At 35.9% G+C, this 27,566-nt stretch overlaps 3 protein-coding genes across 3 annotated transcripts; 1 reads left to right on the forward strand and 2 right to left on the reverse strand.

The window, feature by feature from the left end:
* The first annotated feature begins 1,136 nt into the window (after positions 1 to 1,136).
* On the forward strand, positions 1,137 to 2,409 carry LOC149488074 (uncharacterized). The gene is made up of 2 exons (XM_089695797.1): positions 1,137 to 1,760; positions 2,387 to 2,409. The coding sequence occupies exons 1-2, from the start codon at positions 1,340 to 1,342 to the stop codon at positions 2,407 to 2,409; spliced, it is 444 nt and encodes a 147-aa protein (XP_089551923.1). The 5' UTR covers positions 1,137 to 1,339.
* Positions 2,410 to 15,180: 12,771 nt separating this feature from the next.
* LOC149488075 (uncharacterized) lies at positions 15,181 to 17,129 on the reverse strand. The gene has a single exon (XM_089696827.1). It carries the CDS (start codon positions 16,995 to 16,997, stop codon positions 15,489 to 15,491), a length of 1,509 nt encoding a protein of 502 aa, XP_089552953.1. The 5' UTR covers positions 16,998 to 17,129; the 3' UTR covers positions 15,181 to 15,488.
* A 3,930-nt stretch (positions 17,130 to 21,059) lies between these two features.
* Positions 21,060 to 26,698, reverse strand: LOC149488076 (venom allergen 5-like). The gene is made up of 7 exons (XM_089696828.1): positions 26,567 to 26,698; positions 26,174 to 26,289; positions 24,190 to 24,271; positions 23,755 to 23,933; positions 22,506 to 22,603; positions 21,953 to 22,083; positions 21,060 to 21,129 (listed from the first exon to the last, which is right to left on the reverse strand). The coding sequence occupies exons 1-6, from the start codon at positions 26,631 to 26,633 to the stop codon at positions 21,978 to 21,980; spliced, it is 648 nt and encodes a 215-aa protein (XP_089552954.1). The 5' UTR covers positions 26,634 to 26,698; the 3' UTR covers positions 21,060 to 21,129; positions 21,953 to 21,977.
* Between the last annotated feature and the right edge of the window lie 868 nt (positions 26,699 to 27,566).

Raw genomic sequence — 27,566 nt, forward strand, 5'->3', positions numbered from 1 at the left:
TTTTTTCCGTAATTATTATTATAATTGCAAAATTATAATGTTTATCTGTATTAAGTAATTGTGTGTGTAACATGACTATGTTGTCACCTTTGTCACTCGATAAAAAAATTGTGGAACAATTTTAAATTATACATACACTTTCCTACTTTCTTCTAATTGATAATTAGATATGCATTTGCATTTTCTATATTTTTGTAAGCAACATTTTCTATACATAACTAATTCTATCTGGGGGCACGGCAGTGCCCCCGCCAAGTCGAGCAAAAAAAAAGCGGCACGGCCGTACCATCCTTTTCTCGAAGCAATTCGGGCCTTTTTCGACCCCCTATAATTCGGTTGTGGATAAAGCAAGAAACCTGAATCTTCAGTAACTAATCCGGCATTGTATAAACACGGAATATTTAAAATTTCAGTCAATTTGAACCAGTAGTTTAAGAATGACAACTTGTTAAAGTTTCTAAATTTTGTCACTCACTGACTCACCGATCATCAAATTTCCAAGGCACTTCTAGCAGACTTAGAAGCTTCATATTTGGAATACATATAGAGTTTAGTGTCTTAATCATGGGAAAACTTAAATATTTTGTAATTTCGGTCCAGTTTTCCAAATACACCAACTGCATCAATAACTTTGTAATCCCATATAAATATATGGGATTACAAAGTTATTTATGCAGTTGGTGGTTGGTGGTGGTTATAAATTTAATAGGTGTAGATAGGTACCTACCATATGAGGCAAGGGAGGGGGTATAGGGTGGGTAAGGGTGTGTTTAGCCCATGAAACTGAACAACATTATTACTTGTAAAATGGTCGACGTAATGAAAAACACATGATTGGACATGTCTTGAAGTACGAAAATCTAATAAAACAATATATTATAATTTAAATCTGTTATATATATAAATTGTTTGCGCGACTAGCCTCCTTACAGACAGACTGGCCTCTATTTTACTCTATGACTGACAAGCAAAATATACGCCAAAATGACAGAACAATGAAATGTGAATGCCTTCGAGCGAGCGGCAGCCGCACGCATACGTGCGAGCGCCCTCATGCTGTTCGGATGTGCCTCGAAACCTAACCTATAAGTTTGCGATTTTCATTTATAATTTCGATTGGTAAATTACATTTACGACTAAAAGGCTTGCTCATTAGTTTACTGATATTATTTGCTTACGATTGGGATGTTGTTTGGTTAATTTTAAGGAACTTACATAAATACCTTAGTCTTCAAATATAATTACTTAATAGTGTCGGTCGAAATAACGAGACCAAAGTTACGTTTAAGTATTAATTGTATTCTTACATCTTGCATATCTACCAGTACTAGTAGTCGCAATGGATTCGGAAATACTGTATGTGAATGACCATCCATGCCCACACCGGATTGTCCGTATACCTGGTGATGGTTCGTGTCTATTTCATTCTTTGTCATTCTCTATGTATGGGAATACTGAGTCGTCGTATGAGATTAGACTTGCTATAGTGGAGTATGTGGTAGCGCATTGGGACGAGTTCAAAGTGTATACGTGTGACGAGCACGGAGACCCCTACATTGACGCCGACCTGTACTCGACGGCAATGGTAAAAACAACTACCTATGGCTCCGTGTCTGAACATATGGCTGCCGCAGCTTTGTATCCGTACGCTTTCGAGGTTTACGAAAACGGCCTTTTGAGAGGATCATTCGGTGGTGATTATGGAAATCCGGTGAAACGTGAAGTAGATGGTATCAAAAAGAAAGGCTCTACAAAAAGAAGTGAGATCCCATCAAAAACATCCTGTAAAAAACCCAAGTCTCGCAGCTCAGTCTTTCTACCGTCAAAAGTTGTGAGATCCATGTAATACCAAGTCGGTTAATCTATTTAGTGTCTACTTGAAGGACCTTCTGTCTTAAGTAATTACATAAGTTATTATCATGCCAATATTAAAAATATTTAACGTTTTAAACAAATAGATCGACTTGGACATCGCATGAAAACAAAATGAATATTACAATATTATATTAGATTCTTTAGTCTCTCGCGCCTCACGCGATTGAAACTCTCGTTCCTGTTGGTCGCTGGCCCGTCGTGCTGTGTAGTGTGATACATACTAATAATCAAATCAAGCGATGTCCAAGTCGATCTATTTGTTTAAAACGTTAAATATTTTTAATATTGGCATGATAATAACTTATGTAATAACTTAAGACAGAAGGTCCTTCAAGTAGACACTAAATAGATTAACCGACTTGGTATTACATGGATCTCACAACTTTTGACGGTAGAAAGACTGAGCTGCGAGACTTGGGTTTTTTACAGGATGTTTTTGATGGGATTATACTAGCTTTCCGCCCATGATTGCATGCATTCTATTGCTATATATGCTTTTAAACCATTTTAGGGCGATGCGGAATAATGGATTAAAAGCAGTATAGAAATAGTATGACACAGATGCCGTACAAAATCAAATGACCAAATTTACCCCGGCAATGGTCGGAAAATAAAAATAAATTCCGACTTTATGGACCACCATTTTTGGATTAAAAATCCATTATTCCACTACGCCGTACAAAAATCATGGAGACAAGGGGAAAAAATCTCTACCTGTACTTTCGAATTCTCATGCACTCAGGTGGACAGCTTACAAGTGACGGCATAGTGCTGAATCTTATTAAATTTTATGCTCTTATATCGTTCTAGATAGGTCACCTGGTGGTTCAAATGACCCATATTTTTTTCAACCTGGGCCTGTAGTCTATAATTACGGCTGTAAGTACGATTCTTATCAATACTTTCATTCCTTAAGGTTATCAGTCGGAATAATATAAGTTGTCAAGAAAATACTTTTGGTAATAAAGAAAAAAACACACAAGTTAATTATTTTTAACAAATATATTTATTAAAATGTGTTATTTTGATCGTTCTCGGAACTCACGTTGATTCATAGTACATTTCCTTCGAAGTGTGTGGTAAAATTAATGTTTCTTTTAAATTATTTTCGTGAATAAATAATTAGGAAGATGATAGTCTTTTACAGATTTTAATACAACGTACCAACGACCCAATTCCCTCACTGGGGTAACCTATAATTTTAATTTAGAACTACAATTAAACATAGTACTATAGGTATTTAGAAGTGCAGAATGCACATTTAATCATTTAATCATAATATTTTAATAATAGATGAATCACAAGATAGTAGTTATCATAATTATAAGGAATTTTGATTACTGTGTTATAATAATTTTTCTGCCTCTTCATTCTATCTATTTCATTCCTGCGGAGACCGCAGCGGGTCATGGCGCTTAGGGTAGTGAGGGCGTACCGCACGGTCTCATTCGAGGCAGCGTGCGTGATGGCCGGAACGCCACCGTGGGAACTGGACGCCGAGATGCTCGCGGACGTGTATCGCCGCGTCTCGGCGTCCAAGTTACTTGGGCTCAACCCATCCTATGAGGAGGTTGAGCAGTGGAGGGATGAGGCCGTCGAACGGCGGTTCCGGGAGTGGGAACGCCGGCTCGAAGAGCCCAGCGCTGGAGAGCGGACGGTCGCAGCAATTCGACCGGTGCTGCGAGAGTGGTGCGACAGGCGGCATGGGGCCATAACCTTCCGCCTTACACAGGTACTGTCCGGGCACGGTTGTTTCGGGCGGTATCTGTGCAAAGTCGCGAGGAGGGAGCCCAGCATGGCTTGCCATTGGTGCGCCTGCCCGGAGGACACGGCAGATCATACTCTTGCCGTGTGCCCCGCGTGGGCCGAGCCTCGTGCTCGCTTGGTCGCGGTCGTCGGGTCGGATCTCTCTCTGCCTTCCATAGTTCGTGCAATGGTGGGCAGCGACAGATCCTGGCGCGCGGTGATCACGTTCTCTGAGGACGTGATCTCGCGGAAAGAGGAGGCTGAGCGGGTCCGCGAGAGGGATCCTCACGCGGACCCGATCCGGCGCCGACGCCCTATTGGGCGTCGTCGTCGTGTTGCGGCTGATTTACGCGGCCGCAACCAGCCTCCTTAACGAGGGGAGCCGGGCGATGGAGCGGGGATTTAGTCCATCGTCCGGAGAGATGTGGTGGCGTGAGACGTGTTCCGCTCACGCCGCCCCATGAGGTTAGAGCTGGTTGGCTCACAATTTGTTTTGGCCCGGCGACGGGCAGCCGCTGACGGGGTCACGGAAGAATTCTACCATACCCGTGGCCCCGTCGTTGATGCGGCTTGACGGAACACAGTGGGGTTTTGGTCGGTAGGAATCCGACATAACCCACGGCCCCTTCCCCGGAGGCCGTGGGTATCTATGCAAGATTTCCCCACTTAAAAAAAAAAAAAAAAAAAAAAGGTATACCTACTCGGCAGCCGCGATACACGCGACATGCGCTACACAGACCAAAAAGTTTGAGACGATGTAATAAAAGTTTCACTTTAATAATAAACGGATTGACATTGAATATTGATAATTGTGTTTGATAAACATCTAGGATAAATCTAGGATTGACGCAACAGCATATAATCACATATTATAATCATTGAAATGGTAAATTATTTAGTCATAACAAAGAAATATTCATTTTATCGGTCAAAAGATAAGATGATATTACGTTTATTTTTATTTTGTTTTCTTTATTCATTTATCAGGTACTTTCAAGGATATAGATATAATTTACTGCATTATTGACATAATAAAATGTTCCAAACCAGACATTTATGCGTTGCATTTATGATATTGACTTCAAATACTTACCCACTATCAATGAAAACGAACTAGGTAGTTGGTAAATAATAAGTAAATTAGGCATAATTAGTAAAAGTAAAGTCCCGTGTTTCACTGATCGATTTTCTAGTAGATGCCTTCTGTGTCCTGTTAGACCGAGACTTTTTTTTCTTCGTCTCCACTGGAAATCGACCCCAGGACCTCGGTTCTAAGGTCTCGCATTAATTAACATTTAGGTAACCACTGTTTCAAGGAAGTGGTAGGCATAATTTGAAGTATACTACACATTATGCCTAAAAATTCAGATATTTCTTTTTTTTTTAATATTTTACTTTAATTCAAGCCTAGATATTATACTGTGCGCATCTAAGAGTTCGGGAGAAGCCTAAGGAGAGCCGTTGACTGCCTTCTCGCAACTTACGCTTTTCATTCACCCTTCGCTTTTAAAGCTTTTAAAGCTCTCGCAAAAATTCATATAATATTATCGACTCAAATTTTTTAATAGGTGCGACAAAAATAGCTTTTTTATGACGCCTAGCATTAATATTTTGTATAATACGATTATGCGCATATTTTACTTATTATTATTTGATAAATAAATCCCACCAAAAACATTTTCATGTAAAATGTTTCCAAGACGAGCCCATATGACTCGGCCGCACTGTCAAAAAGTTATCAGATCTCATGTAGAGCCAAGTTTCTAACACTAGACGCCCTAACTCTACAAGGCCTAACTTCACAAACTCTACACCTTAGTCAAAATATGTGGTTTGGCCATTTCGCTACCTTCACATCCGCGTAAGGTGAATTTGTGTTATACAATTCATTACTTTTGTGTTATACAATAGTTCTTGTAGTAACGAACGGCGAGTCTATCTGTACTTTTCAATTCTCATCTGCACTCAGTTGGACAGCTTACAAGTGACGGCATAGTGATGAATCTTATTATTTTGCACGCCTCATAAGCGAAGCGTTGAGGTGGGTACTACTGTCACTTCGCGCAAAACATCTGATTTTTCAAACTTAAAATGTCTTTATGTATCATACATTGCACTTGTAAGATAATACATACACACACATATTAAGAAAAAACACTATTTTTAACGTTCATGATATTTTTGATGTCATTTTTGTTATTTAAACTAGTTAAAAAACAGTTTAAAAAAGTTCTGTCTTGGACGTCCGTGTGTCTGTATGTGCGGATCCTTTTTCTTGTTAACACGATAGCGACCGAAATACTTTACTAATCGAGTCTTTTTTTTTCTCTTACGCTTGAGTATGCTCAGGAATAGAACCCTTTCATTTTTCAGGGTCTGATTCGATGTGGTTTAATTGTTATTAAATAAACAAAAATAATAATTAATAAATATAGTTATTTATTAAAAAAAATGATGAGGCGTGCGCACTTTTGGATTTTCCAAATTATTTTTTTCCTATGCGGGCTTGTAGTCTATAAATATATATTTTATAATTTATTTTTTAATAAATAATAAGATTATTTTTTTAGAATGGGAGATTATTTCTTTTAATTCAGTAAATATTGTATTTTCGATATTAATTGATTGAATATCTTTAGTATTTACTAGCTTCCGCCCGCGACTCCGTCCGCGCGGATGTCGGTCTTCGCGTGGATGGTCTCCATTTTGATTAACTCTGACAATGACATCTTATAAATATCTATTGGACCCAAATACGGCTAGGCCTATAATAATACGCAACGTGTGTTCGCGGTTCTACAGAACAACGTCTATGGATAAAACTGAAAAATTAAGATTAATTTTTTTTCTACGTATTTTTCCAGGATAAAAAGTATCCTATTTTACGCCCAGGATAATAAGGTATAATTATACCAAGTTTCATCGAAATCGAACCGTTAGTTTTCACGTGATGTCTTCACATACAGACAGACAGACAGACAGACAGACAAAAAATTTTTTAATCACATATTTGGGTTTGGTATCGATCCAGTAACACCCCCTGCTATTTATTTTTTCAATATTTTCAATGTACAGAATTGACCCTTCTACAGATTTATTATATGTATAGATAGATAATACATATTTGTTTCTTTTGGTCCGGGAGCCAGGAACAGATTTTATGACCAAGTTCCTCTCAAGCGGTAATTAGTAAAATGCATCAAAGTATAGTATTATGAAGCCTCGTGAACGTCAGCTGGAGCTCGGTTGGGGGGAAGAGCGGTTGTAGCCTCCCGTATCAGCTGACGGTTTTTCCACCAAGATACAGCCAGCTGACCTATATATTTATCCACAGTTACATATAAGCTATCATCAGGTAAATTTTTGTTTGAGAGGAAATCACGGAAAATAAATTTTTCTTTAAATTTAACTTTCATGTTCGAGACACCAGCTGACGTATAATACACCATGTTGTAACCAGCTGATTATTTTTTTTCGTTGAGATATTGGGTTAGCTACAATTTGACAAATTTTTAGCTGAGAGGAAATGAATTAATGAATGTATTTTTTTTCCTACGTGCGTGGGAGGCTACAACCGCTCACCCCCCCAACCGAGCGCCAGCTGACGTTCACGAGGCTTTATAATACTATACTCTGATGCTTCTGACGAATTATCTCTTGAGAGGAAATAATGAACCCAATTTGCACCTGGCTCCCTAACCATTTAATTTCTTCTTCTGTTATTTATTATATGTAGAAAAAGATATATAAGATAAGAATTAAATTTAAATCGTTTTATTTATTTAGTATTAATATTTGTTTTTTCAATAATATTATTAATTATTAGCCCTAATATTATTAGAATTTTTTTAGGTTGAGATGGTTTAGGATTAATTTCATATTGTTTAGTAATTTATTATCAAAATTTAAAATCATTTAATGCTGGAATATTAACAGTTTTATCAAATCGAATTGGGGATGTAATACTACTAATAGTAATTGCTTGAATAATAAATTATGGAAGTTGAAATTATATTTTTTATTTAGAATTTATAAAAAAAGATTTATCTATACAAATTATTAGTAGTTTAATTATTTTAGGTGCTATAACTAAAAGAGCACAAATTCCTTGTAGTTCATGATTGCCTGCTGCTATAGCAGCTCCTACTCCTGTTTCTGCTTTAGTACATTCTTCTACTTTAGTTACAGCTGAGGTTTATTTATTAATTGGTTTTAGAAACTTATTAGAAGGTACTATTTTTTCTAAAATATTAATATTAGTTTCTGGTTTAACCATATTTATAGCAGGAGTTTCAGCTAATTATGAACTTGATTTAAAAAAAAATTATTGCATTATCAACATTAAGACAATTGGGTTTAATAATAAGAATTTTAAGAATAGGATATTATGATTTAGCATTTTTTCATTTATTAACTCATGCTATATTTAAAGCTTTATTATTTATATGTGCAGGAATAATTCATATATTAAATTCATATATTCATATATTAAATGATAATCAAGATATTCGTTATATGGGTGGTTTAAGAATTTATATTCCTATGACTTCTATATGTATAAATATTTCTAATTTAGCTTTATGTGGAATTCCTTTTTTAGCTTCACATTCACATTCACATTCACATTCACATTCACATTCACATTCACATTCACATTCACATTCACATTCACATTCACATTCACATTCACATTCACATTCACATTCACATTCACATTCACATTCACATTCACATTCACATTCACATTCACATTCACATTCACATTCACATTCACATTCACATTCACATTCACATTCACATTCACATTCACATTCACATTCACATTCACATTCACATTCACATTCACATTCACATTCACATTCACATTCACATTCACATTCACATTCACATTCACATTCACATTCACATTCACATTCACATTCACATTCACATTCACATTCACATTCACATTCACATTCACATTCACATTCACATTCACATTCACATTCACATTCACATTAACATTCACATTCACATTCACATTCACATTCACATTCACATTCACATTCACATTCACATTCACATTCACATTCACATTCACATTCACATTCACATTCGTTGTTCGTTGTTCGTTGTTCGTTGTTCGTTGTTCGTTGTTTGTTGTTCGTTGTTCGTTGTTCGTTGTTTGTTGTTCGTCCTTCGTCGTTCGTTGTTCGTTGTTCGTGGTTCGTGGTTCGTTGTTCGTTGTTCGTTGTTCGTGGTTCGTTGTTCGTTGTTCGTTGTTCGTTGTTTGATGTTCGTTGTTCGTGTTTGTGTTTGTGTCCGAAGTAAAATTCGAGTTCGCTGTTCGCTGTTCGCTGTTCGCTGTTCGCTGTTCGCTGTTCGCTGTTCGTTGTTCGTTTTCGTGTTCGTGTTTGTGTTTGTGTATGTTCACTTTCACATTCACATTCACATTCACATTCACATTCACATTCACATTCACATTCACATTCACATTCACATTCACATTCACATTCACATTCACATTCACATTGTTCGTTGTTCGTTGTTCGCTGTTCGCTGTTCGTTGTTTGTTGTTCGTTGTTCGTTGTTCGTTGTTCGTTGTTCGTTGTTCGATGTTGGATGTTCGATGTTCGATGTTCGATGTTCGATGTTCGATGTTCGATGTTCGATGTTCGATGTTCGATGTTCGATGTTCGATGTTCGATGTTCGTTGTTCGTTGTTCGTTGATCGTTGTTCGTTGTTCGTTGTTCGTTGTTCGATGTTCGATGTTCGATGTTCGATGTTCGATGTTCGATGTTCGATGTTCGATGTTCGATGTTCGATGTTCGATGTTCGATGTTCGATGTTCGATGTTCGATGTTCGATGTTCGATGTTCGATGTTCGATGTTCGATGTTCGATGTTCGATGTTCGATGTTCGATGTTCGATGTTCGATGTTCGATGTGCGATGTTCGATGTTCGTTGTTCGATGTTCGTTGTTCGTTGTTCGTTGATCGTTGTTCGTTGTTCGTTGTTCGTTGTTCGTTGTTCGTTGTTCGTTGTTCGTTGTTCGTGTTCGTGTTCGTGTTCGTTGTTCGTTGTTCGTTGTTCGTTGTTCGTTGTTCGTTGTTCGTTGTTCGTTGTTCGTTGCTCGTTGTTCGATGTTCGATGTTCGATGTTCGATGTTCGATGTTCGATGTTCGATGTTCGATGTTCGATGTTCGATGTTCGATGTTCGATGTTCGATGTTCGATGTTCGATGTTCGATGTTCGTTGTTCGATGTTCGTTGTTCGTTGTTCGTTGATCGTTGTTCGTTGTTCGTTGTTCGGTGTTCGGTGTTCGTGTTCGTGTTCGTGTTCGTGTTCGTTGTTCGTTGTTCGTTGTTCGTTGTTCGTTGTTCGTTGTTCGTTGTTCGTTGTTCGTTGTTCGTTGTTCGTTGTTCGTTGTTCGTTGTTCGTTGTTCGTTGTTCGTTGTTCGTTGTTCGTTGTTCGTTGTTCGTTGTTCGTTGTTCGTTGTTCGTTGTTCGTTGTTCGTTGTTCGTTGTTCGTTGTTCGTTGTTCGTTGTTCGTTGTTCGTTGTTCGTTGTTCGTTGTTCGTTGTTCGTTGTTCGTTGTTCGTTGTTCGTTGTTTGTTGTTCGTTGTTCGTTGTTCGTTGTTTGATGTTCGTTGTTCGTGTTTGTGTTTGTGTCCGAAGTAAAATTCAAGTTCGCTGTTCGCTGTTCGTTGTTCGTTGTTCGTTGTTCGTTGTTCGTTGTTCGTTGTTCGTTGTTCGTTGTTCGTTGTTCGTTGTTCGTTGTTCGTTGTTCGTTGTTCGTTGTTCGTTGTTCGTTGTTCGTTGTTCGTTGTTCGTTGTTCGTTGTTCGTTGTTCGTTGTTCGTTGTTCGTTGTTCGTTGTTCGTTGTTCGTTGTTCGTTGTTCGTTGTTCGTTGTTCGTTGTTCGTTGTTCGTTGTTCGTTGTTCGTTGTTCGTTGTTCGTTGTTCGTTGTTCGTTGTTCGTTGTTCGTTGTTCGTTGTTCATTGTTCGTTGTTTGATGTTCGTTGTTCGTGTTTGTGTTTGTGTCCGAAGTAAAATTCGAGTTCGCTGTTCGCTGTTCGTTGTTCGTTGTTCGTTGTTCGTTGTTCGTTGTTCGTTGTTCGTTGTTCGTTGTTCGTTGTTCGTTGTTCGTTGTTCGTTGTTCGTGTTCGTGTTCGTGTTCGTTGTTCTTTGTTCGTTGTTCGTTGTTCGTTGTTCGTTGTTCGTTGTTCGTTGTTCGTTGTTCGTTGTTTGATCTTCGTTGTTCGTGTTCGTGTTTGTGTTTGTGTATGTTCACATTCACACTGTTCGTTGTTCGTTGTTCGCTGTTCGCTGTTCGTTGTTCGTTGTTCGTTGTTCGTTGTTCGTTGTTCGTTGTTCGTTGTTCGATGTTCGATGTTCGATGTTCGATGTTCGATGTTCGATGTTCGATGTTCGATGTTCGATGTTCGATGTTCGTTGTTCGTTGTTCGTTGATCGTTGTTCGTTGTTCGTTGTTCGTTGTTCGTTGTTCGTTGTTCGATGTTCGATGTTCGATGTTCGATGTTCGATGTTCTTTGTTCGATGTTCGATGTTCGATGTTCGATGTTCGCTGTTCGCTGTTCGCTGTTCGCTGTTCGCTGTTCGCTGTTCGCTGTTCGCTGTTCGATGTTCGATGTTCGATGTTCGATGTTCGATGTTCGATGTTCGATGTTCGATGTTCGATGTTCGATGTTCGATGTTTTATGTTCGATGTTCGATGTTCGATGTTCGATGTTCGATGTTCGATGTTCGATGTTCGATGTTCGATGTTCGATGTTCGATGTTCGTTGTTCGTTGTTCGTTGTTCGTTGTTCGTTGTTCGTTGTTCGTTGTTCGTTGTTCGTTGTTCGTTGTTCGTTGTTCGTTGTTCGTTGTTCGTTGTTCGTTGTTCGCTATTCGTTGTTCGTTGTTCGTTGTTCGTTGTTCGTTGTTCGTTGTTCGTTGTTCGTTGTTCGTTGTTCGTTGTTCGTTGTTCGTTGTTCGTTGTTCGTTGTTCGTTGTTCGTTGTTCGTTGTTCGTTGTTCGTTGTTCGTTGTTCGTTGTTCGTTGTTCGTTGTTCGTTGTTCGTTGTTCGTTGTTCGTTGTTCGTTGTTCGTTGTTCGTTGTTTGATGTTTGTTGTTCGTGTTTGTGTTTGTGTCCGAAGTAAAATTCGAGTTCGCTGTTCGCTGTTCGTTGTTCGTTGTTCGTTGTTCGTTGTTCGTTGTTCGTTGTTCGTTGTTCGTTGTTCGTTGTTCGTTGTTCGTTGTTCGTTGTTCGTTGTTCGTTGTTCGTTGTTCGTTGTTCGTTGTTCGTTGTTCGTTGTTCGTTGTTCGTTGTTCGTTGTTCGTTGTTCGCTGTTCGCTGTTCGCTGTTCGCTGTTCGTTGTTCGTTGTTCGTTGTTCGTTGTTCGTTGTTCGTTGTTCGTTGTTCGTTGTTCGTTGTTCGTTGTTCGTTGTTCGTTGTTCGTTGTTCGATGTTCGATGTTCGATGTTCGATGTTCGATGTTCGATGTTCGATGTTCGATGTTCGATGTTCGATGTTCGATGTTCGATGTTCGATGTTCGATGTTCGTGTTTGTGTTTGTGTTTGTGTCCGAAGTAAAATTCGAGTTCGGTGTTCGTTGTTCGTTGTTCGTTGTTCGTTGTTCGTTGTTCGTTGTTCGTTGTTCGTTGTTCGTTGTTCGTTGTTCGTTGTTCGTTGTTCGTTGTTCGTTGTTCGTTGTTCGTTGTTCGTTGTTCGTTGTCCGTTGTTCGTTGTTCGTTGTTCGTTGTTCAAACTCAAACTCAAACTCAAACTCAAACTCAAACATTCATTTATTCAATTAGACTACTATTTAGTAGCACTTTCGAATCGTCATTACATAGTATTTTTAACATTTACCACCGATTCGGAAAGCAGTATCTATGGAGAAGAATCGGCAAGAAACTCCATAGTTGCTCTTTTAAATAATGTCAATAAATTTACATAATATGTAACTTATATCTACCTAACTACATAATATGCCAAAGAACTGTCCTGTGGTTTTTATGCGACAACCCTCCATGGGTCTTTATCGTCCATATATTCCTGAATACTGTAGTACGCTCTCTGAACTAGTACATTTTTTATGTAAGTTTTAAATTTAGAACTACTAAACTCTTTAATATTGTGAGGAATTCTATTGTATAAGCGTATACCTTGACCCATAAATGAATTTTTAACTTTAGCTAATCGGAAAAATGGCATTTCAATTCTATTCTTGTTCCTTGTGCCATAATCGTGTCTATCTCCTACTCTTGTGTGTAAGTCAGAGCTTTTGTGTACATGCAAAATATTATTAAATATATACTGTGATGGTACAGTAAGGATACCAGTATTCTTAAAATGATCTCTTAGTGAGTCCCGAGCACGTAAATTATATATAGAGCGAATGGCTCTTTTCTGTAAGATAAATATAGTTTCTATATCTGCAGCCCTGCCCCACAGTAGAATTCCATAGGACATAATGCTATGAAAGTAGCTGAAATAAACCAATCTAGCCGTATCTTCATCGGTGAGATGCCTTATTTTTCGGACTGCATATGCAGCAGAACTGAGCTTACCTGCAGCGGTGTTGAAATGGGCTCCCCACTGTAGTTTCTCGTCCAATGTTAACCCTAGAAATACAGTAGACTCAGTAGGATGCAATACCTCCCCGTTCAAGGTAATATCTCTGTTCAACTTTTTTACATTAGGAAGTAAAAAATTCAACACAAGTGGTTTTTTTGGCATTTAATAATAAATTATTGGCAGTAAACCATTCAGATATGTGTAAAAGAGCACTGTTCACTTCGTCACCATTGGGGTCATGCCTATCCACATTAAAAATTAATGAGGTATCATCTGCAAACAGAACTATTTCACACCTATCCTGCAAATAATAGGGAAGATCATTGATATATACCAAGAACAAGAAGGGACCTAAAATTGACCCCTGTGGAACACCAATGTTAATTGACGCACCGCTAGAACGTTCTCCATTAACAACTACAGTCTGTATCCTATCATGCAGGTATGACGCTATGAGGTTCTGGGCTTTTCCTTTAATTCCATAGTGATTAAGTTTACGTAACAAAGTACAATGTTCAACGCAGTCAAATGCCTTGGAGAGGTCACAAAATATCCCTAGAGCATTTTTTGAGTTTTCCCATGCCTTATATATATGTGTTAGAAGTGCAACTCCAGCATCTGTGGTTGAGCGCCCCTTTGTGAAACCGAACTGTTTGGTGTGCAGTAAATTATTAGATGCAAAATGACTACTCAATTGGTTTAATATTAACTTCTCGAATACCTTACTTAATGTTGGTAAAATAGAGATAGGTCTATAATTGTTACAGTCTTCTTGATCGCCCTTCTTAAATAAAGGTATAACTTTACTAAGCTTTAGTAAATTAGGAAATGTACCATAGTCACAACACTTATTAAATATGGAAGCTAAATTTTTCGCAATATTTTCTATTATATTATTAACTAAATTTACGGACATTCCCCAAAGATCACAAGTATTTTTAAGATTAAGCGTCTTAAAGGCAGTAACAATATCATTAGCAGTTACGTGTCGTAATTCAAATAATGTACTGCACTCCGCAACATGGTCCCTCAAAAAGGTCTCTGCAAGTGCTGAAGACGAATTTAAACTATTAGTAATAGTAGCAGGGACACTACTGAAGAATTCTTCAAAAGCAAGCGCAACATCAGCACTTTTGTCAATAACCCTGTCATTATTTACAAGTTTTATAGTATTACTTGATTTGCTTTTACCCATTTCACCATTAATAATTGACCAAACTGTTTTAACTTTATTATCAGAGTTGCGTATTTTTTCTTTGATATACAAACGCTTTGCAGTGAAACAAACTTTTTTAAAAATTTTTGAGTAATTTCTAACATAACTAAGAAAAGATGGGTCTTTATTATATTGCTTCATACCATATAATTCATAAAGGATGTTCCTGCACCTATGTATACTAGCTGTCGCCCATTTACTAAATGGTAAATCCTTGGTAATATTTAAAGATTTAACTTTAAATATTTTTTCAAATTCTTTATGTACTAAATTAAAAAGATTTTTAAACATTTCACAAGGACTATTAGGATAGGATTGATCATTTAGTACGGGCAGGTTTTTATTCATATTATTCCTAAATTTATTAATGCCTTTTTTAGTTATAGGCCTAACATTAATCCTTTTAAATGTAGGTATGCAATCCCATTCAAAAACTACTTTCTGGCCACAGTGATCCGAAGTCAATGTATTGAGAATATTTTTCTCTAAACAGATGCAGTCACAGTATATATTATCAATACAAGTTGCAGAAGTAGGTGTAATTCGTGTGGGTTCGTTAAAAAGTTTATATAGATTAAATGACTGAAACAAATTAACAATTCGTGTAGCCGTTTGTGTTTGTAAAAGTAAATCAATATTAAAATCACCACATACTATAACTTTTTTTTTACTCCTGCTTAGACGCTTTAATATTTCTTCCATGACTGTCTCAAACATATTATAGTCACTGGAAGGGGGTCTATAAACGCAAACAATAATATAACGCTCCAGCTCCACACAGGACAGTTCAATGGTCCGTTCTACAGAAAGACTAACAATGTCAGTTCGTTCTTTACATTTTACACTATCATGTACAAAAATAACAGAACCTCCGTGAATAGCCTGTGTCCTAAAGTATATACTTTTTAATTTGTAATTTTCAATATTTACTAACGACTGACATTGTTTAAGCCAATGTTCTGTTACACAAAATATTTTAATATTGTTATCATTCAGAAACAATTCTATTTCTAACAATTTGCTAGCCAAGCCTTGAATATTTTGATGCACAATGGAAAAAGACGGCTTAGCTGTTGTCTTATATACTAGTTTAAATCTAGCTTAGGGCTAGATTGTCTGTCTACACTTAATCTAGGTTGATGTATAAAATTACTACTACATAAAATTATAGTAGATTGATGGTCTGATACCGAACATGTACCAGACTGGTTAATATTATATGCTATTAACATAGCAAGTTCACGCTTATATCTATATGGCAGATACACTGTATTCTTTGTCAAAGTAAAAGATTTAATACATGAGTTAATGTCAAAGTAAATAAATGCATCACGATGATGATTTGTTAGGTTATACAATTTTAAATTCATATAATGAATTAATCTATTTTGTTCTTGTGTTAAACCAGGTAGGTATGGCAAGGTACACAACATAAATTTACATTTAGTCTTACTACTAATATCTAACATTTTTTTTAATCCTACATCAATATCCTTATTATTTATATTTAAACTGTCCCCATATAATATAATTACAATATTATTCTTATTAAAGCTGAAATGATCCAGTGATTTGATTATATATTTAAATGAACTGTTAGGCGTACAAACATTAGTAACTTTAAGCCCTAAGTTGTTGAGCATAGCGCCAAATCCCTGACCAATATTATCTGACAACACAATTATTTCCTGCTTTGAAAGGTATTTAGTATTACTGGTTGTAATTGTGGTAGTGGGTTTAACACTATGTATGTCTGTGTAGTCAGGCTTATGGGGCGACGGTTGCTCATTGTCATTGTTTGAACACTGACATACATATTTATTGGTCAGCGACTCAAAACGATCCATATTCTCATTGCTCAACTTAATAAGATAATCTGCCTCTTGTATATGCTCGTTAATTTGCATTTGGGCAGAAGAGTATTTCTGGTTCACATCAGTTAACATTTGACTTAAGGAGTCTATCTTCTCCTTAAGTTCAGTTGTTTCTACATCATATAACATTTTATAGTATTCTAGATCCCTATGATATTTATCTAACTCCTGAACAAGGTTTATGTTGTCTTTCTTTAGTTGAACTATCTTTTTTAAAGAACTCTTTCTAACAATAGATTGCGTACGCTTGATGAACTTACTTATTCTAAGATATTTTTTTAACTTCTTATGCGAAGAGAAATTGATTTTTTTAAAGTTTATAGAGCCACTTAACTGTCCACATTCAATTAATTCATCATGAAGACTACTTGGTGTGTTGCATTGCCGCTTGGGATTGTCCTCTTGCGCTTCCATTAAGCTACATTCCAACTCAGCGATACGGCTAAGAGCTTTCTCATGGTCACTAGAGCACTGCTGGAAGCTGTCCACAACGTCTTGTAGGGCTTTGCACTTGTCTTCACTATAAATGTATTTCATGTGTAGTTCAGCCAGCTCGGCCTTAAGAAGAGAGTTCTTTTTTATAATTCCTTGAATCTCTAATTCACTTTCATCCCGCTCTTGTATGAGCTTTTCACATAAAGATTGTGAAGCTTTTAAATCATGGAGTGTAGCTTTTAATTTATTCTCCATGTCCTTAGCTACTGCCTTGCGGGTCAGCATGTTGTACTTTTAAGTTACTGAAACAGATGAAAGGAAATGTATGAGATAATTATTCCTGAATACTATTATGATAGAACTGAATGTTGATATTAAGTGATTAACGGTATGATGTAGTAAAGAGTAAAGAATAATATTGTCGTTCGTTGTTCGTTGTTTGTTGTTCGTTGTTTGTTGTTTGTTGTTCGTTGTTCGTTGTTCGTTGTTAGTTGTTTGATGTTCGTTGTTCGTGTTTGTGTTTGTGTCCGAAGTAAAATTCGAGTTCGCTGTTCGCTGTTCGCTGTTCGTTGTTCGTTTTCGTGTTCGTGTTCGTGTTTGTGTTTGTGTATGTTCACATTCACATTCACATTCACATTCACATTCACATTCACATTCACATTCACATTCACATTCACACTGTTCGTTGTTCGCTGTTCGTTGTTCGTTGTTCGTTGTTCGTTGTTCGTTGTTCGTTGTTCGTTGTTCGTTGTTCGTTGTTCGTTGTTCGTTGTTCGTTGTTCGATGTTCGATGTTCGATGTTCGATGTTCGATGTTCGATGTTCGATGTTCGATGTTCGATGTTCGATGTTCGATGTTCGATGTTCGATGTTCGATGTTCGATGTTCGATGTTCGATGTTCGATGTTCGATGTTCGATGTTCGATGTTCGATGTTCGATGTTCGATGTTCGATGTTCGATGTTCGATGTTCGATGTTCGATGTTCGATGTTCGATGTTCGATGTTCGATGTTCGATGTTCGATGTTCGATGTTCGATGTTCGATGTTCGATGTTCGATGTTCGATGTTCGATGTTCGTTGTTCGATGTTCGTTGTTCGTTGTTCGTTGTTCGTTGTTCGCTGTTCGTTTTCGTGTTCGTGTTTGTGTTTGTGTTTGAGTATTTTCACATTCACATTCACATTCACATTCACGTTGTTCGTTGTTCGTTGTTCGTTGTTTGATGTTCGTTGTTCGTGTTTGTGTTTGTGTCCGAAGTAAAATTCGAGTTCGCTGTTCGCTGTTCGTTGTTCGTTGTTCGTTGTTCGTTGTTCGTTGTTCGTTGTTCGTTGTTCGTTGTTCGTTGTTCGTTGTTCGTTGTTCGTTGTTCGTTGTTCGTTGTTCGTTGTTCGTTGTTCGTTGTTCGTTGTTCGTTGTTCGTTGTTCGTTGTTCGTTGTTCGTTGTTCGTTGTTCGTTGTTCGTTGTTCGTTGTTCGTTGTTCGTTGTTCGTTGTTCGTTGTTCGTTGTTCGTTGTTCGTTGTTCGTTGTTCGTTGTTCGTTGTTCGTTGTTCGTTGTTCGTTGTTCGTTGTTCGTTGTTCGTTTTTCGTTGTTCGTTGTTCGTTGTTCGTTGTTCGTTGTTCGTTGTTCGTCGTTCGTTGTTCGTTGTTCGTTGTTCGTTGTTCGTTGTTCGTTGTTTGATGTTCGTTGTTCGTGTTTGTGTTTGTGTCCGAAGTAAAATTCGAGTTCGCTATTCGCTGTTCGTTCACATTCACATTCACATTCACATTCACATTCACATTCACATTGTTCGTTGTTTGTTGTTCGTTGTTCGTTGTTCGTTATTCATTGTTCGTTGTTCGTTGTTCGCTGTTCGCTGTTCGCTGTTCGCTGTTCGCTGTTCGCTGTTCACTGTTTGCTGTTCGCTGTTCGCTGTTCGCTGTTTGCTGTTCGCTGTTCGCCGTTCGCTGTTCGCTGTTCGCTTTTTGCTGTTCGCTGTTCGCCGTTTGCTGTTCGCTGTTCGCTGTTCGCTGTTGCGTATTTCCAAACTATACATAGCCAGAACGCAACCATAGGAAACTGCTCGTGTATACTTTGTAATGCTGTTTTTAAGCATGTTCGCTGACACATGATGATGGCAAGGTCCAAGATTTACTTTAAGTGAAACTATTTCACAATCCATGTTCACTTTTAAATCAGTAGCAAGACAATGGACAATCGACGCGCTCGCTGTCAAGGACAATTTTTTTTTATTTTTAGCTACTGAGTGGACGTTAGAGGCAGGAGACGTTCGCAACACTAGACAGATAAAACTACCATTTTAAAAACGTATTCTAATTGCCTGTATTTGACAGTTTATGTGACATTTTAATATTATCTTGTAATACTTTATTAGACAGATAAGTTTTATCCAAGCATTGAAAAATGGGCCATAAAATGGGTTTATAATTTAAATGAGGATTTTTTTTGGATTCTCAATTTATTTTTGCCAACTATTCCTACGGCTTCGCACGAGTTCACCCGTGATATACCTGGGTAAAACGGTAATACGAAGCTTACTAATGGCAAAAAGAAATTAAATATTATAGAGCAGTTTTTAAGTTAAAATTCTAAATAAACAAACGTTGTATAAGCAATATAAATAGATACCAAAACACATACAACCTTGGACTAGAAAGCAACATTGCGAGTGAAGGTCAACGACAGTCGACATGGTATTTTGGTACATTATTTTTATTGTAATGACTAATTTTTAAAACAAGTTCTGATTTTTGTTATATGCACTTTTAAATCTATACTAATATTATAAAACTGAAGTGTTTGTTTGTTTGTTTGAACGCGCTAATCTAGGGAACTAGTCAGATTTGTCTAACTAGTCCAAAAATTCTTTCGGTGTTAGATAGCTCATTTATCGAGGAAGGCTATAGGCTATATATCATCACGCTACGGCCAACAGGACTGGAGCCACGGGGGTGAAACCGCGTGGAGCAGCTAGCTAATTATAAGAGTCAGAATTTTTAGTCAATCGGCTCATACGAAGGAAGTGATAAATAACGATCCCTAAGGAAAGGTACTAATGCAATGAAAAACAATGTTTTTTTAAAAGAAATAAATTATAATTCTTAAGAAATTTCAGCTATTAAATATCTTATAATACATATTATCATCTCAAAAGATCTCATGTCTAAAAAATCCTGCGTAATTTTTTTTGAAACTAGAAGCTTACACCATTTTTTTAGCAAAAGTAACAAATTTTAATTTCCGTCATGGAAATTAAAATCTGGCACTGTCGTTTTACATGAAATTTCCATGTCAAACGACAGTGCCAGAAATTTCGGTTAAAATTGTCATTGCTTCATCACTATCACTACATAGTATAAAACAAAGTCGCTTTCTCGGTCCCTATGTCCCTATGTCCCTTTGTATGCTTAAATCTTTAAAAATACGCAACGGATTTTGATGCGGTTTTTTTAATAGATAGAGTGATTCAAGAGGAAGGTTTTAGTGTGTAATTTATTAGGTTTTAGACAAAGCGGGCGAAGCCGCGGGCGGTAAGCTAGTTCACTATAAAATACTTCTTCTTTTTTACCATATTTTATTGCGTGTATAATAGTCTTAACCAACCCGACTCATTACACGGAGAAATTTACAAAATACCGGACTTTTAACACTTCGTGCAATATAGTTTGTTAGCAAATTGTGGTATTTGTAAGGCCATTAACCTTAGCATTACTTTATAGCACGTGAGTACATGTGACTGATAAGATCATTTGCTTTATGGTGTAGTTACCAGATGAAATTGTACAATAAAAGCTTTTGTGTAGAATCGGCTTTGATGCAAATGGTTTACATATGGAAAGAAGTTAAATTATTATTATAATTTTGTTATTTTAGAGCTTTTAGTTTAGTTTAGTTTATAGACATAATATTATTATGATCAATATTGGGAGAAGCCTCTGGCTCCTGAGACACAGTATTTAGTTCGGGAGCCGAAGGATTCATTATTTTGACCTGTGTAATTATGTCAATATTTTTATTACTATTTTTTTTTATTATAATCTGAGTTTGAGCAGAGAGTATATATAGAACGTACTATAGGTTCATTTAATTTAATTAAGTTTTGCTTTTGTGGCAATTTATTAAGCCTTTTTGGGTACATTTTTCAGGAATTCTATCAAAACGTAATCAGGCGTGATAGTTTAACAATTGGACAGGAAATAAAACATTCAATATCTTATACCTATTATTTTTATTTCAGTAGGTATTCATATATCTGATACTTATATCCTTATTTCAATACCATCTTATTCTTATCATGCAATACCTGTGAATGTTTATATTTAGAAAATTAGAAATGTACTGTTTTGTACGTAATTTTTCATTTACAGCAAAAGGTGGGTTTCAAAATATGTTTCCACAAATTTGGCATTGATTTCATTAATCTTATATATAAAAACTAGCGACCCGCCCCGGCTTCGCACGGGTGCAATGCTGATACCAATAATACAATAATACACTACAGAAAAATTGTGAACTACATACATAGCCGGGCGGCCGCAAACGCTACGTCCCGCAATTTTTAAATCTGTAATATCTTCGAAAATATTCACTTAAATCATACGGTGTAAAGGGCCATATAGATCTATATTAAATGAACAATGTATCCATGGTATTTAATTGGTTAAGGATTAATGCTGTATTGGTTAAAATCGCTTCGAACATTAGCCATTATTTGTCCTAAAAAGTAAATGACAAAAAAAAGTTATTGTGGGTCTTTCGGACTTTTCTGTAGACCTTTTCAATGTGTATAATACTTAGTACATTATTTTGATAAAACTCGTAGGGTTCAGCCTGCGTTTGCAATGTAAGCGGAATAAATGTAATTTTTTACGACATCACATTAGAAACCTCAAAAATAACAGTACTTCTCCACTACTTAATGGATCTTATTATACATATAAACCTTCCTCTTGAATCACTCTATCTATTAAAAAAAACCGCATCAAAATCCGTTGCGTAGTTTCAAAGATTTAAGCGTACAAAGGGACATAGGGACATAGGGACATAGGGACAGGGAAAGCGACTTTGTTTTATACTATGTAGTGATGAATCGCAAAATGTGTTGGTAAGCGCATAACTCGAGAACGGCTGATCCGATTTCGATAATTCTTTTTTTATTATATTCCTTGAAGTACGACGATGGTTCTTATGTAGAGAAAACGTAAATATTATGTACCACGGGCGAAGCCGGGGCGGACAGCTAGTTCTATAAAAATACGATTCTTCTTCTCAATAGCACTTATCACCAAAAGGCAGTTTGCAATCATCTATAGAACAAGTAAGATATCCGCTCGGTGTTCCAGACGGATAGGGCTTTTCTCCTAAGTAGTTTCCACTGAAATAAAACAAAAATAGTAAATTTTTCACACTGTAATAATAATTTAGATAACAGATCTCATAATATTATAAGACGAACTTACGAGTCTACATTTAATAAAGTACTACCTACACCTCTTGCTCATTCTTAGGTAACTATATAATATATTTTATTCTGTTCGTGTGTTTCCAACTGAACTCCTACACGGCTAAACCGATTTTAATTAAATTTTTGTGTGTACCTACTCAGATGAATTCGAGAATGTTATTGATTGAAAAATAAAATGTCCAACCGACTGGGACCAGTGTAAAATTTTAAATCTAAACATTTGGAACTATTCGTCTATTCCTTGGAATGAAGATAAGCACGATTAAAAATTCTTCGTATGATTTTTAATATATTTATCTTTATAAATCTTAATTTTAATACATAAATATTACCTTGGCCCATAATTGCAAACGAAATAGTAGTATATCCATCCGTCTTTCTGTTCAGAAGATAATCCGCAGCCCATGTACACAGAATCAGACCAGACCATCTGAAATCATTAAACAGTAGAAAATTAACTTACTTATCTTTGTTTTTAAGTATGATCGATTAGTAATTAATATAGTGAGAGCACGAGCGTAGGTTCCGATTGTAGACAAAAAAAATTGGAACGCCTCAGAGCGAGGTAACGCCGCATGAGTCATGTTTTTTCGTGCGTGCAGCCGGCGCTATCGAATTATAAGACGTTGTCACGTCAAAAAAAAGTTGTATACGGCCGTTGGTTTTAATGTAAAACGTCTACATCAGGTAGTCGCTTTTGATGTATAAAATTCAAGGAAAAGCAAAGTAATAGACAAGCTGGTTGCAGCTATCAATTTTATTTTGTTTAAATAAATCTAAAAACGAATGTAGAGCTAGCACGTATAAGAGTTTGACGAAGGATTAAAAGTTTTCATGCAATTTTCATTATTTTTAAAGCTTGTTAAATTCGTTTGCTTGAACATGAAATATGAAATATTAATAAGTAAGCAATAAAACCGGCCAAGTGCGAGTCGGGCTCGCGCACAAAGGGTTCCGTAGCAGCAAATATAATAAATTACAGTTAAATCAACCTATCTCAAAAACTATAAGAGATACTTTGATCAAACCAAAAATCGTTGAAAGAGTTAATTAGCATGCATCACCTCTATTTTTTTTAGAATTTTATACCCCGTAGTTATAAAAATAGAGGGGGGGGGACATACTTTTTACGACTTTGAGAGCTGATATCTCAAAAACCGTTCACTTTAAGAAAAATGTTTTTTAGAAAACTTTATATCATTTTAAAAGACCTTTCCATTGATACCCCACACGGGTATGTACATCGAAAAAAAAAATTTCATCCCTCAGTTACATGTATGGGGGGCCCCACCCCCAATTCTTTTTTTTACTATTTAGTGTCATATTTTTGTAGCGGTTCATACAACACATATTCCCATCAAATTTCATCACTGTAGTACTTATAGTTTCCGAGTAAATCGGCTGTGACAGACGGACAGACGGACAGACGGACAGACGGACATGACGAAACTATAAGGGTTCCGTTTTTGCCATTTTGGCTACGGAACCCTAAAAACTACAAGACCTCATCATATTCGAGTCAACTAAGAATATGAAAATTCATTCGTTAAGATATCCTTTAATAAAAAAAAAACATTTTACCTGTGTATAATGTCCAACCATTTTTTTAGATTGCATCTGTTCTGAAGTTAATGGTCCGTATGTATAGTCCTTATGTTCATTGAACCACGAATTCAAAGCACTTTCCGGGTTAAACTTGAGATTTTTATCCGTAGAACCTTGCCAGTATATGTTCTCGCCTGTTGTGAATCTATTCGAACCTAGACAACAAAAAACAAATATTGTTTAAAAACACACACAAAAAAGTAAGGACAATAAGGAAGATTAAAATAAGTTTACAAAATGAATTACTAGAACTAACTATAAGATATTATAGTAAAAATATTCATCATAAATATCAAGAAAGAAAGAAAAGTGTCTTCATGAGTTGTATAAATATGGCAAATGCAATTATTGGACAGTACACAGTTATTTACAAGTCATAATTAAGTCAAATTATTTTTAACAGGATATTACCTATAGTCCTGTCGGGATTGTGTTCAAATTTGTTTCTCGAAGCCCATTTTGAAGCTTTTGCAGCCAATTCCTCATCCCATATCTAAATAAATAAAAAAAAATGATAATTATTGAAAACACAGCAACTACAAACAAACATGCATACTTAAATAATATTTTATACACACATGAAGTTCATAAAAATTATATCTAAGATTTTATTTAAGTAAAGTAGTTAGTTACCTACACAATATTAAAACATGTTAAAATTCAACTTATTTTAAATACAAGGAAATGCGTAAAAAACAAACTTAACACGTAATTTATAGATAAGATAGTAATGTTATTATTATGTAAATATTCTGCAAAACGCAATAGCTGACAAATACCAAAATAACGAAAAATGTAATATTAACAACGAAGAAAATAACCAAGTAATCTGGAAACACAGTAATAATATATTTAATAAGTAAATATATTATGTACTAGGTTTCCGCCCGCGGCTTCGCCCGCGCAGTCAAAGAAAAACCCGCATAGTTCCAGTTCCCGTGGGATTTCCGGGATTGCGTCATTTTCCCGGGCTAAAAAGTAGCCTTTCTCGGGTATCAAAATATCTCCATACCAAATTTCATGAAAATTGGTTCAGTAGTTTAGGCGTGATTGAGTAACAGACAGAGAGATAGAGTTACTTTCGCATTTATAAAATTACTAGCGGTCCGCCCCGGCTTCGCCCGTGGTACATATTTACGTTTTCTCTACATAAGAACCATCCTCGTACTTCAAGGAATATAATAAAAAAAGAATTATCGAAATCGGTTCAGCCGTTCTCAAGTTATGCGCTTACCAACACATTTTGGGATTCATTTTTATATTATAAACTAGCGGTCCGCCCCGGCTTCGCCCGTGGTACATATTTACGTTTTCTCTACATAAGAACCATCCTCGTACTTCAAGGAATATAATAAAAAAAGAATTATCGAAATCGGTTCAGCCGTTCTCGAGTTATGCGCTTACCAACACATTTTGCGATTCATTTTTATATATAAGATAGTATGGATTAAACAATATAAACATTTTTAACTAATGAATATAAGCTTTTTAATTTGATAAATGATAATGATAGAAAAATATATAGAAAATCCTAAAAATCTGTCACATGTGCATTAAAATATATGAACTGCTACAAGACAAAAAGTGATTCAAGCCTCAAGGCTCTATCTAGGCATGCATGCCCTTTCATAGACTACAGCATTACAGCTTACCATTAGTGGTACCTAGTGGTGCAGTCAAATGCCTGGCTATTTTATAAAAAAAATCATGTAAATATTTTAAGAGCTGCTTTGAAAACAGTAACGTTTTCCTTTCCCCAAATGAATTTCATTGCATTTATTTGACAGGATAGACATTTAAAAAAAAATATTTTCGTAAAATTTTAATCATATACTTACTCATTAATTTCAGGTGTTATATTAAAATATAATACGTTGGTACTTATGTTTGTCATTTCCCTACCAAATTACAATCACAGACACAACCTTCAGTTAAGATTTAAAGGCTTTTGTATATTTTTTTTCCTTTTAGATACTCTATATTTGTTTTTTATCTAATGCGGGTAAACGTAATGGCATGTATTGTTTTAATTTATCCTTCTATCTGTGCAATACCTAATATGTAAATGATCATTAATAAGAATATTATTATAATAAATTTTCCGTTTGAGAAATTGTTTATGCATTGATGAATTATTATAAATATAACAATAATTTTCAACCCTGTGCTAAAATTTTGGTTTCATCAAAAAAATTATTAACGCACTAATCCTGCGGTGGGATCTTAGACCATGAGCCAGAACTGAAAGTGCATAGGTGACAGGTAGGTCGCGTTTCATATTGTTTAACGATTATTTAAAAAAAATTGCAGTACTGAAAATAGAGATGTTGATACTCACAAATTTAAAACATAATGTAACAATAAAATATTGTATTTATTATAATTTATTCCATACCATATATTTCATCTCTGACGCCGCCGGTTGTTTGTGGACCCTGCCCTCAGCTAGCTGTAATCTCCTTTGATTGTGCCCGTTCACAATCGTTCTAATTTTTCTACATGGTAATGATGCTAGAAAATAGAAATAAAATGTTTTTTTTTACACACACAGTAAGCTAGTATGCTATACTATAATAAAAAATTTAATCTTGAATGATCTATAATTTATCGTATTTTTAAACAATACTTTTCATGTTTCAAATTAGAATCTACTATCAATACGATGCCTTCGCAGAAATATCAACTGCACATTTATATTTTATTATTAGATAAGTCTCGACGATCAGATAAAATCATAAAACACCGAATAAATAAGGTAATTACGCTTTAAAATAATGAATTCTCTTACATGCCGGTTGAACATAAGCAATGCAGCTAAAAAATAACAACGATGTTAAAACAACACGAGAGTCCATTGTATCCAACGTTCAGTTAAACCACCGTTTGGCTCCTGGCTTCGTTATATAGTGAAACTGAGTTAGCCATCTTCGTTATACTTGTGCATTTAACTGAGGTTACAGAAGCTTGTTTAAATTATATCGGACCGATAGTTTTATCGTTGATTGTCTTAGAGCCTTCTAGATTTAAAGCCTCTATCGCGGAAAACATGGAGGGTTGTCGCGTTAGAACCACAGGACAGTTCTTTGGCCTACTTATCACTACATAGTATAAAACAAAGTCGCTTTCCCTGTCCCTATGTCCCTATGTCCCTTTGTACGCTTAAATCTTTGAAACTACGCAACGGATTTTGATGCGGTTTTTTTTAATAGAAGGTTTATATGTATAATAACATCCCTTAAATAGTGGAGAAGTACTGTTATTTTTGAGGTTTCTAATGTGATGTCGTAGAAAATTACATTTTTTTCGCTTACATTGCAAACGCAGGCTGAATCCTCCGAGTTTTATCAAAATAATGTACTAAGTATTATACAAATTGAAAAGGTCTACAGAAAAGTCCGCGATGGTATATGTGTATCTCTTATGGATAACCCACAATAACTTTTTTTTGTCATTTACTTTTTACGACAAATAATGGCTAATTTTCGATGCGATTTTAACCAATACAGCATTAATCCTTAACCAATTAAATACCTTCATTGTGCATTTAATATAGATCTATATGGCCCTTTACACCGTATGATTTAAGTGAATATTTTCGAAGATATTACAGATTTAACCCCTTACCGCATACAAAGCCATATATGGACGACGAAGTTAATGAATTTTTTATAGGCTAACTATAAACAATATCTAAAAAAACTATCTTACATCTTAAACAGCATTTCATCGAGAATTGGAATGTAATTAATTTATACAGTGTAAATATTATCCATCAGATATATTATAGA

This window comes from Colias philodice, chromosome 6, assembly GCF_061535455.1.
Source record: "Colias philodice isolate Cphi_HAF_F1 chromosome 6, ilColPhil1 Martin Lab GWU primary, whole genome shotgun sequence".
NCBI classification, from domain to species: Eukaryota; Metazoa; Arthropoda; class Insecta; order Lepidoptera; family Pieridae; genus Colias; species Colias philodice.

What these genes read in the sequence shown, in the direction of transcription:
- LOC149488074 (XM_089695797.1), top strand. Translation starts at nt 1,340, where the DNA reads ATGGATTCGGAAATACTGTATGTGAATGACCATCCATGCCCACACCGG. An exon ending in GAAAGGCTCTACAAAAAGAA is followed by an intron (nt 1,761 to 2,386) that starts GTGAGATCCCAT and finishes AAACCATTTTAG; the next exon opens with GGCGATGCGGAATAATGGAT.
- LOC149488075 (XM_089696827.1), bottom strand. Translation starts at nt 16,997, where the DNA reads ATGCTGACCCGCAAGGCAGTAGCTAAGGACATGGAGAATAAATTAAAA.
- LOC149488076 (XM_089696828.1), bottom strand. Translation starts at nt 26,633, where the DNA reads ATGGACTCTCGTGTTGTTTTAACATCGTTGTTATTTTTTAGCTGCATT. An exon ending in TGCTTATGTTCAACCGGCAT is followed by an intron (nt 26,290 to 26,566) that starts GTAAGAGAATTC and finishes TCTATTTTCTAG; the next exon opens with CATCATTACCATGTAGAAAA. An exon ending in TGGTTGGACATTATACACAG is followed by an intron (nt 22,604 to 23,754) that starts GTAAAATGTTTT and finishes TAATGATTTCAG; the next exon opens with ATGGTCTGGTCTGATTCTGT.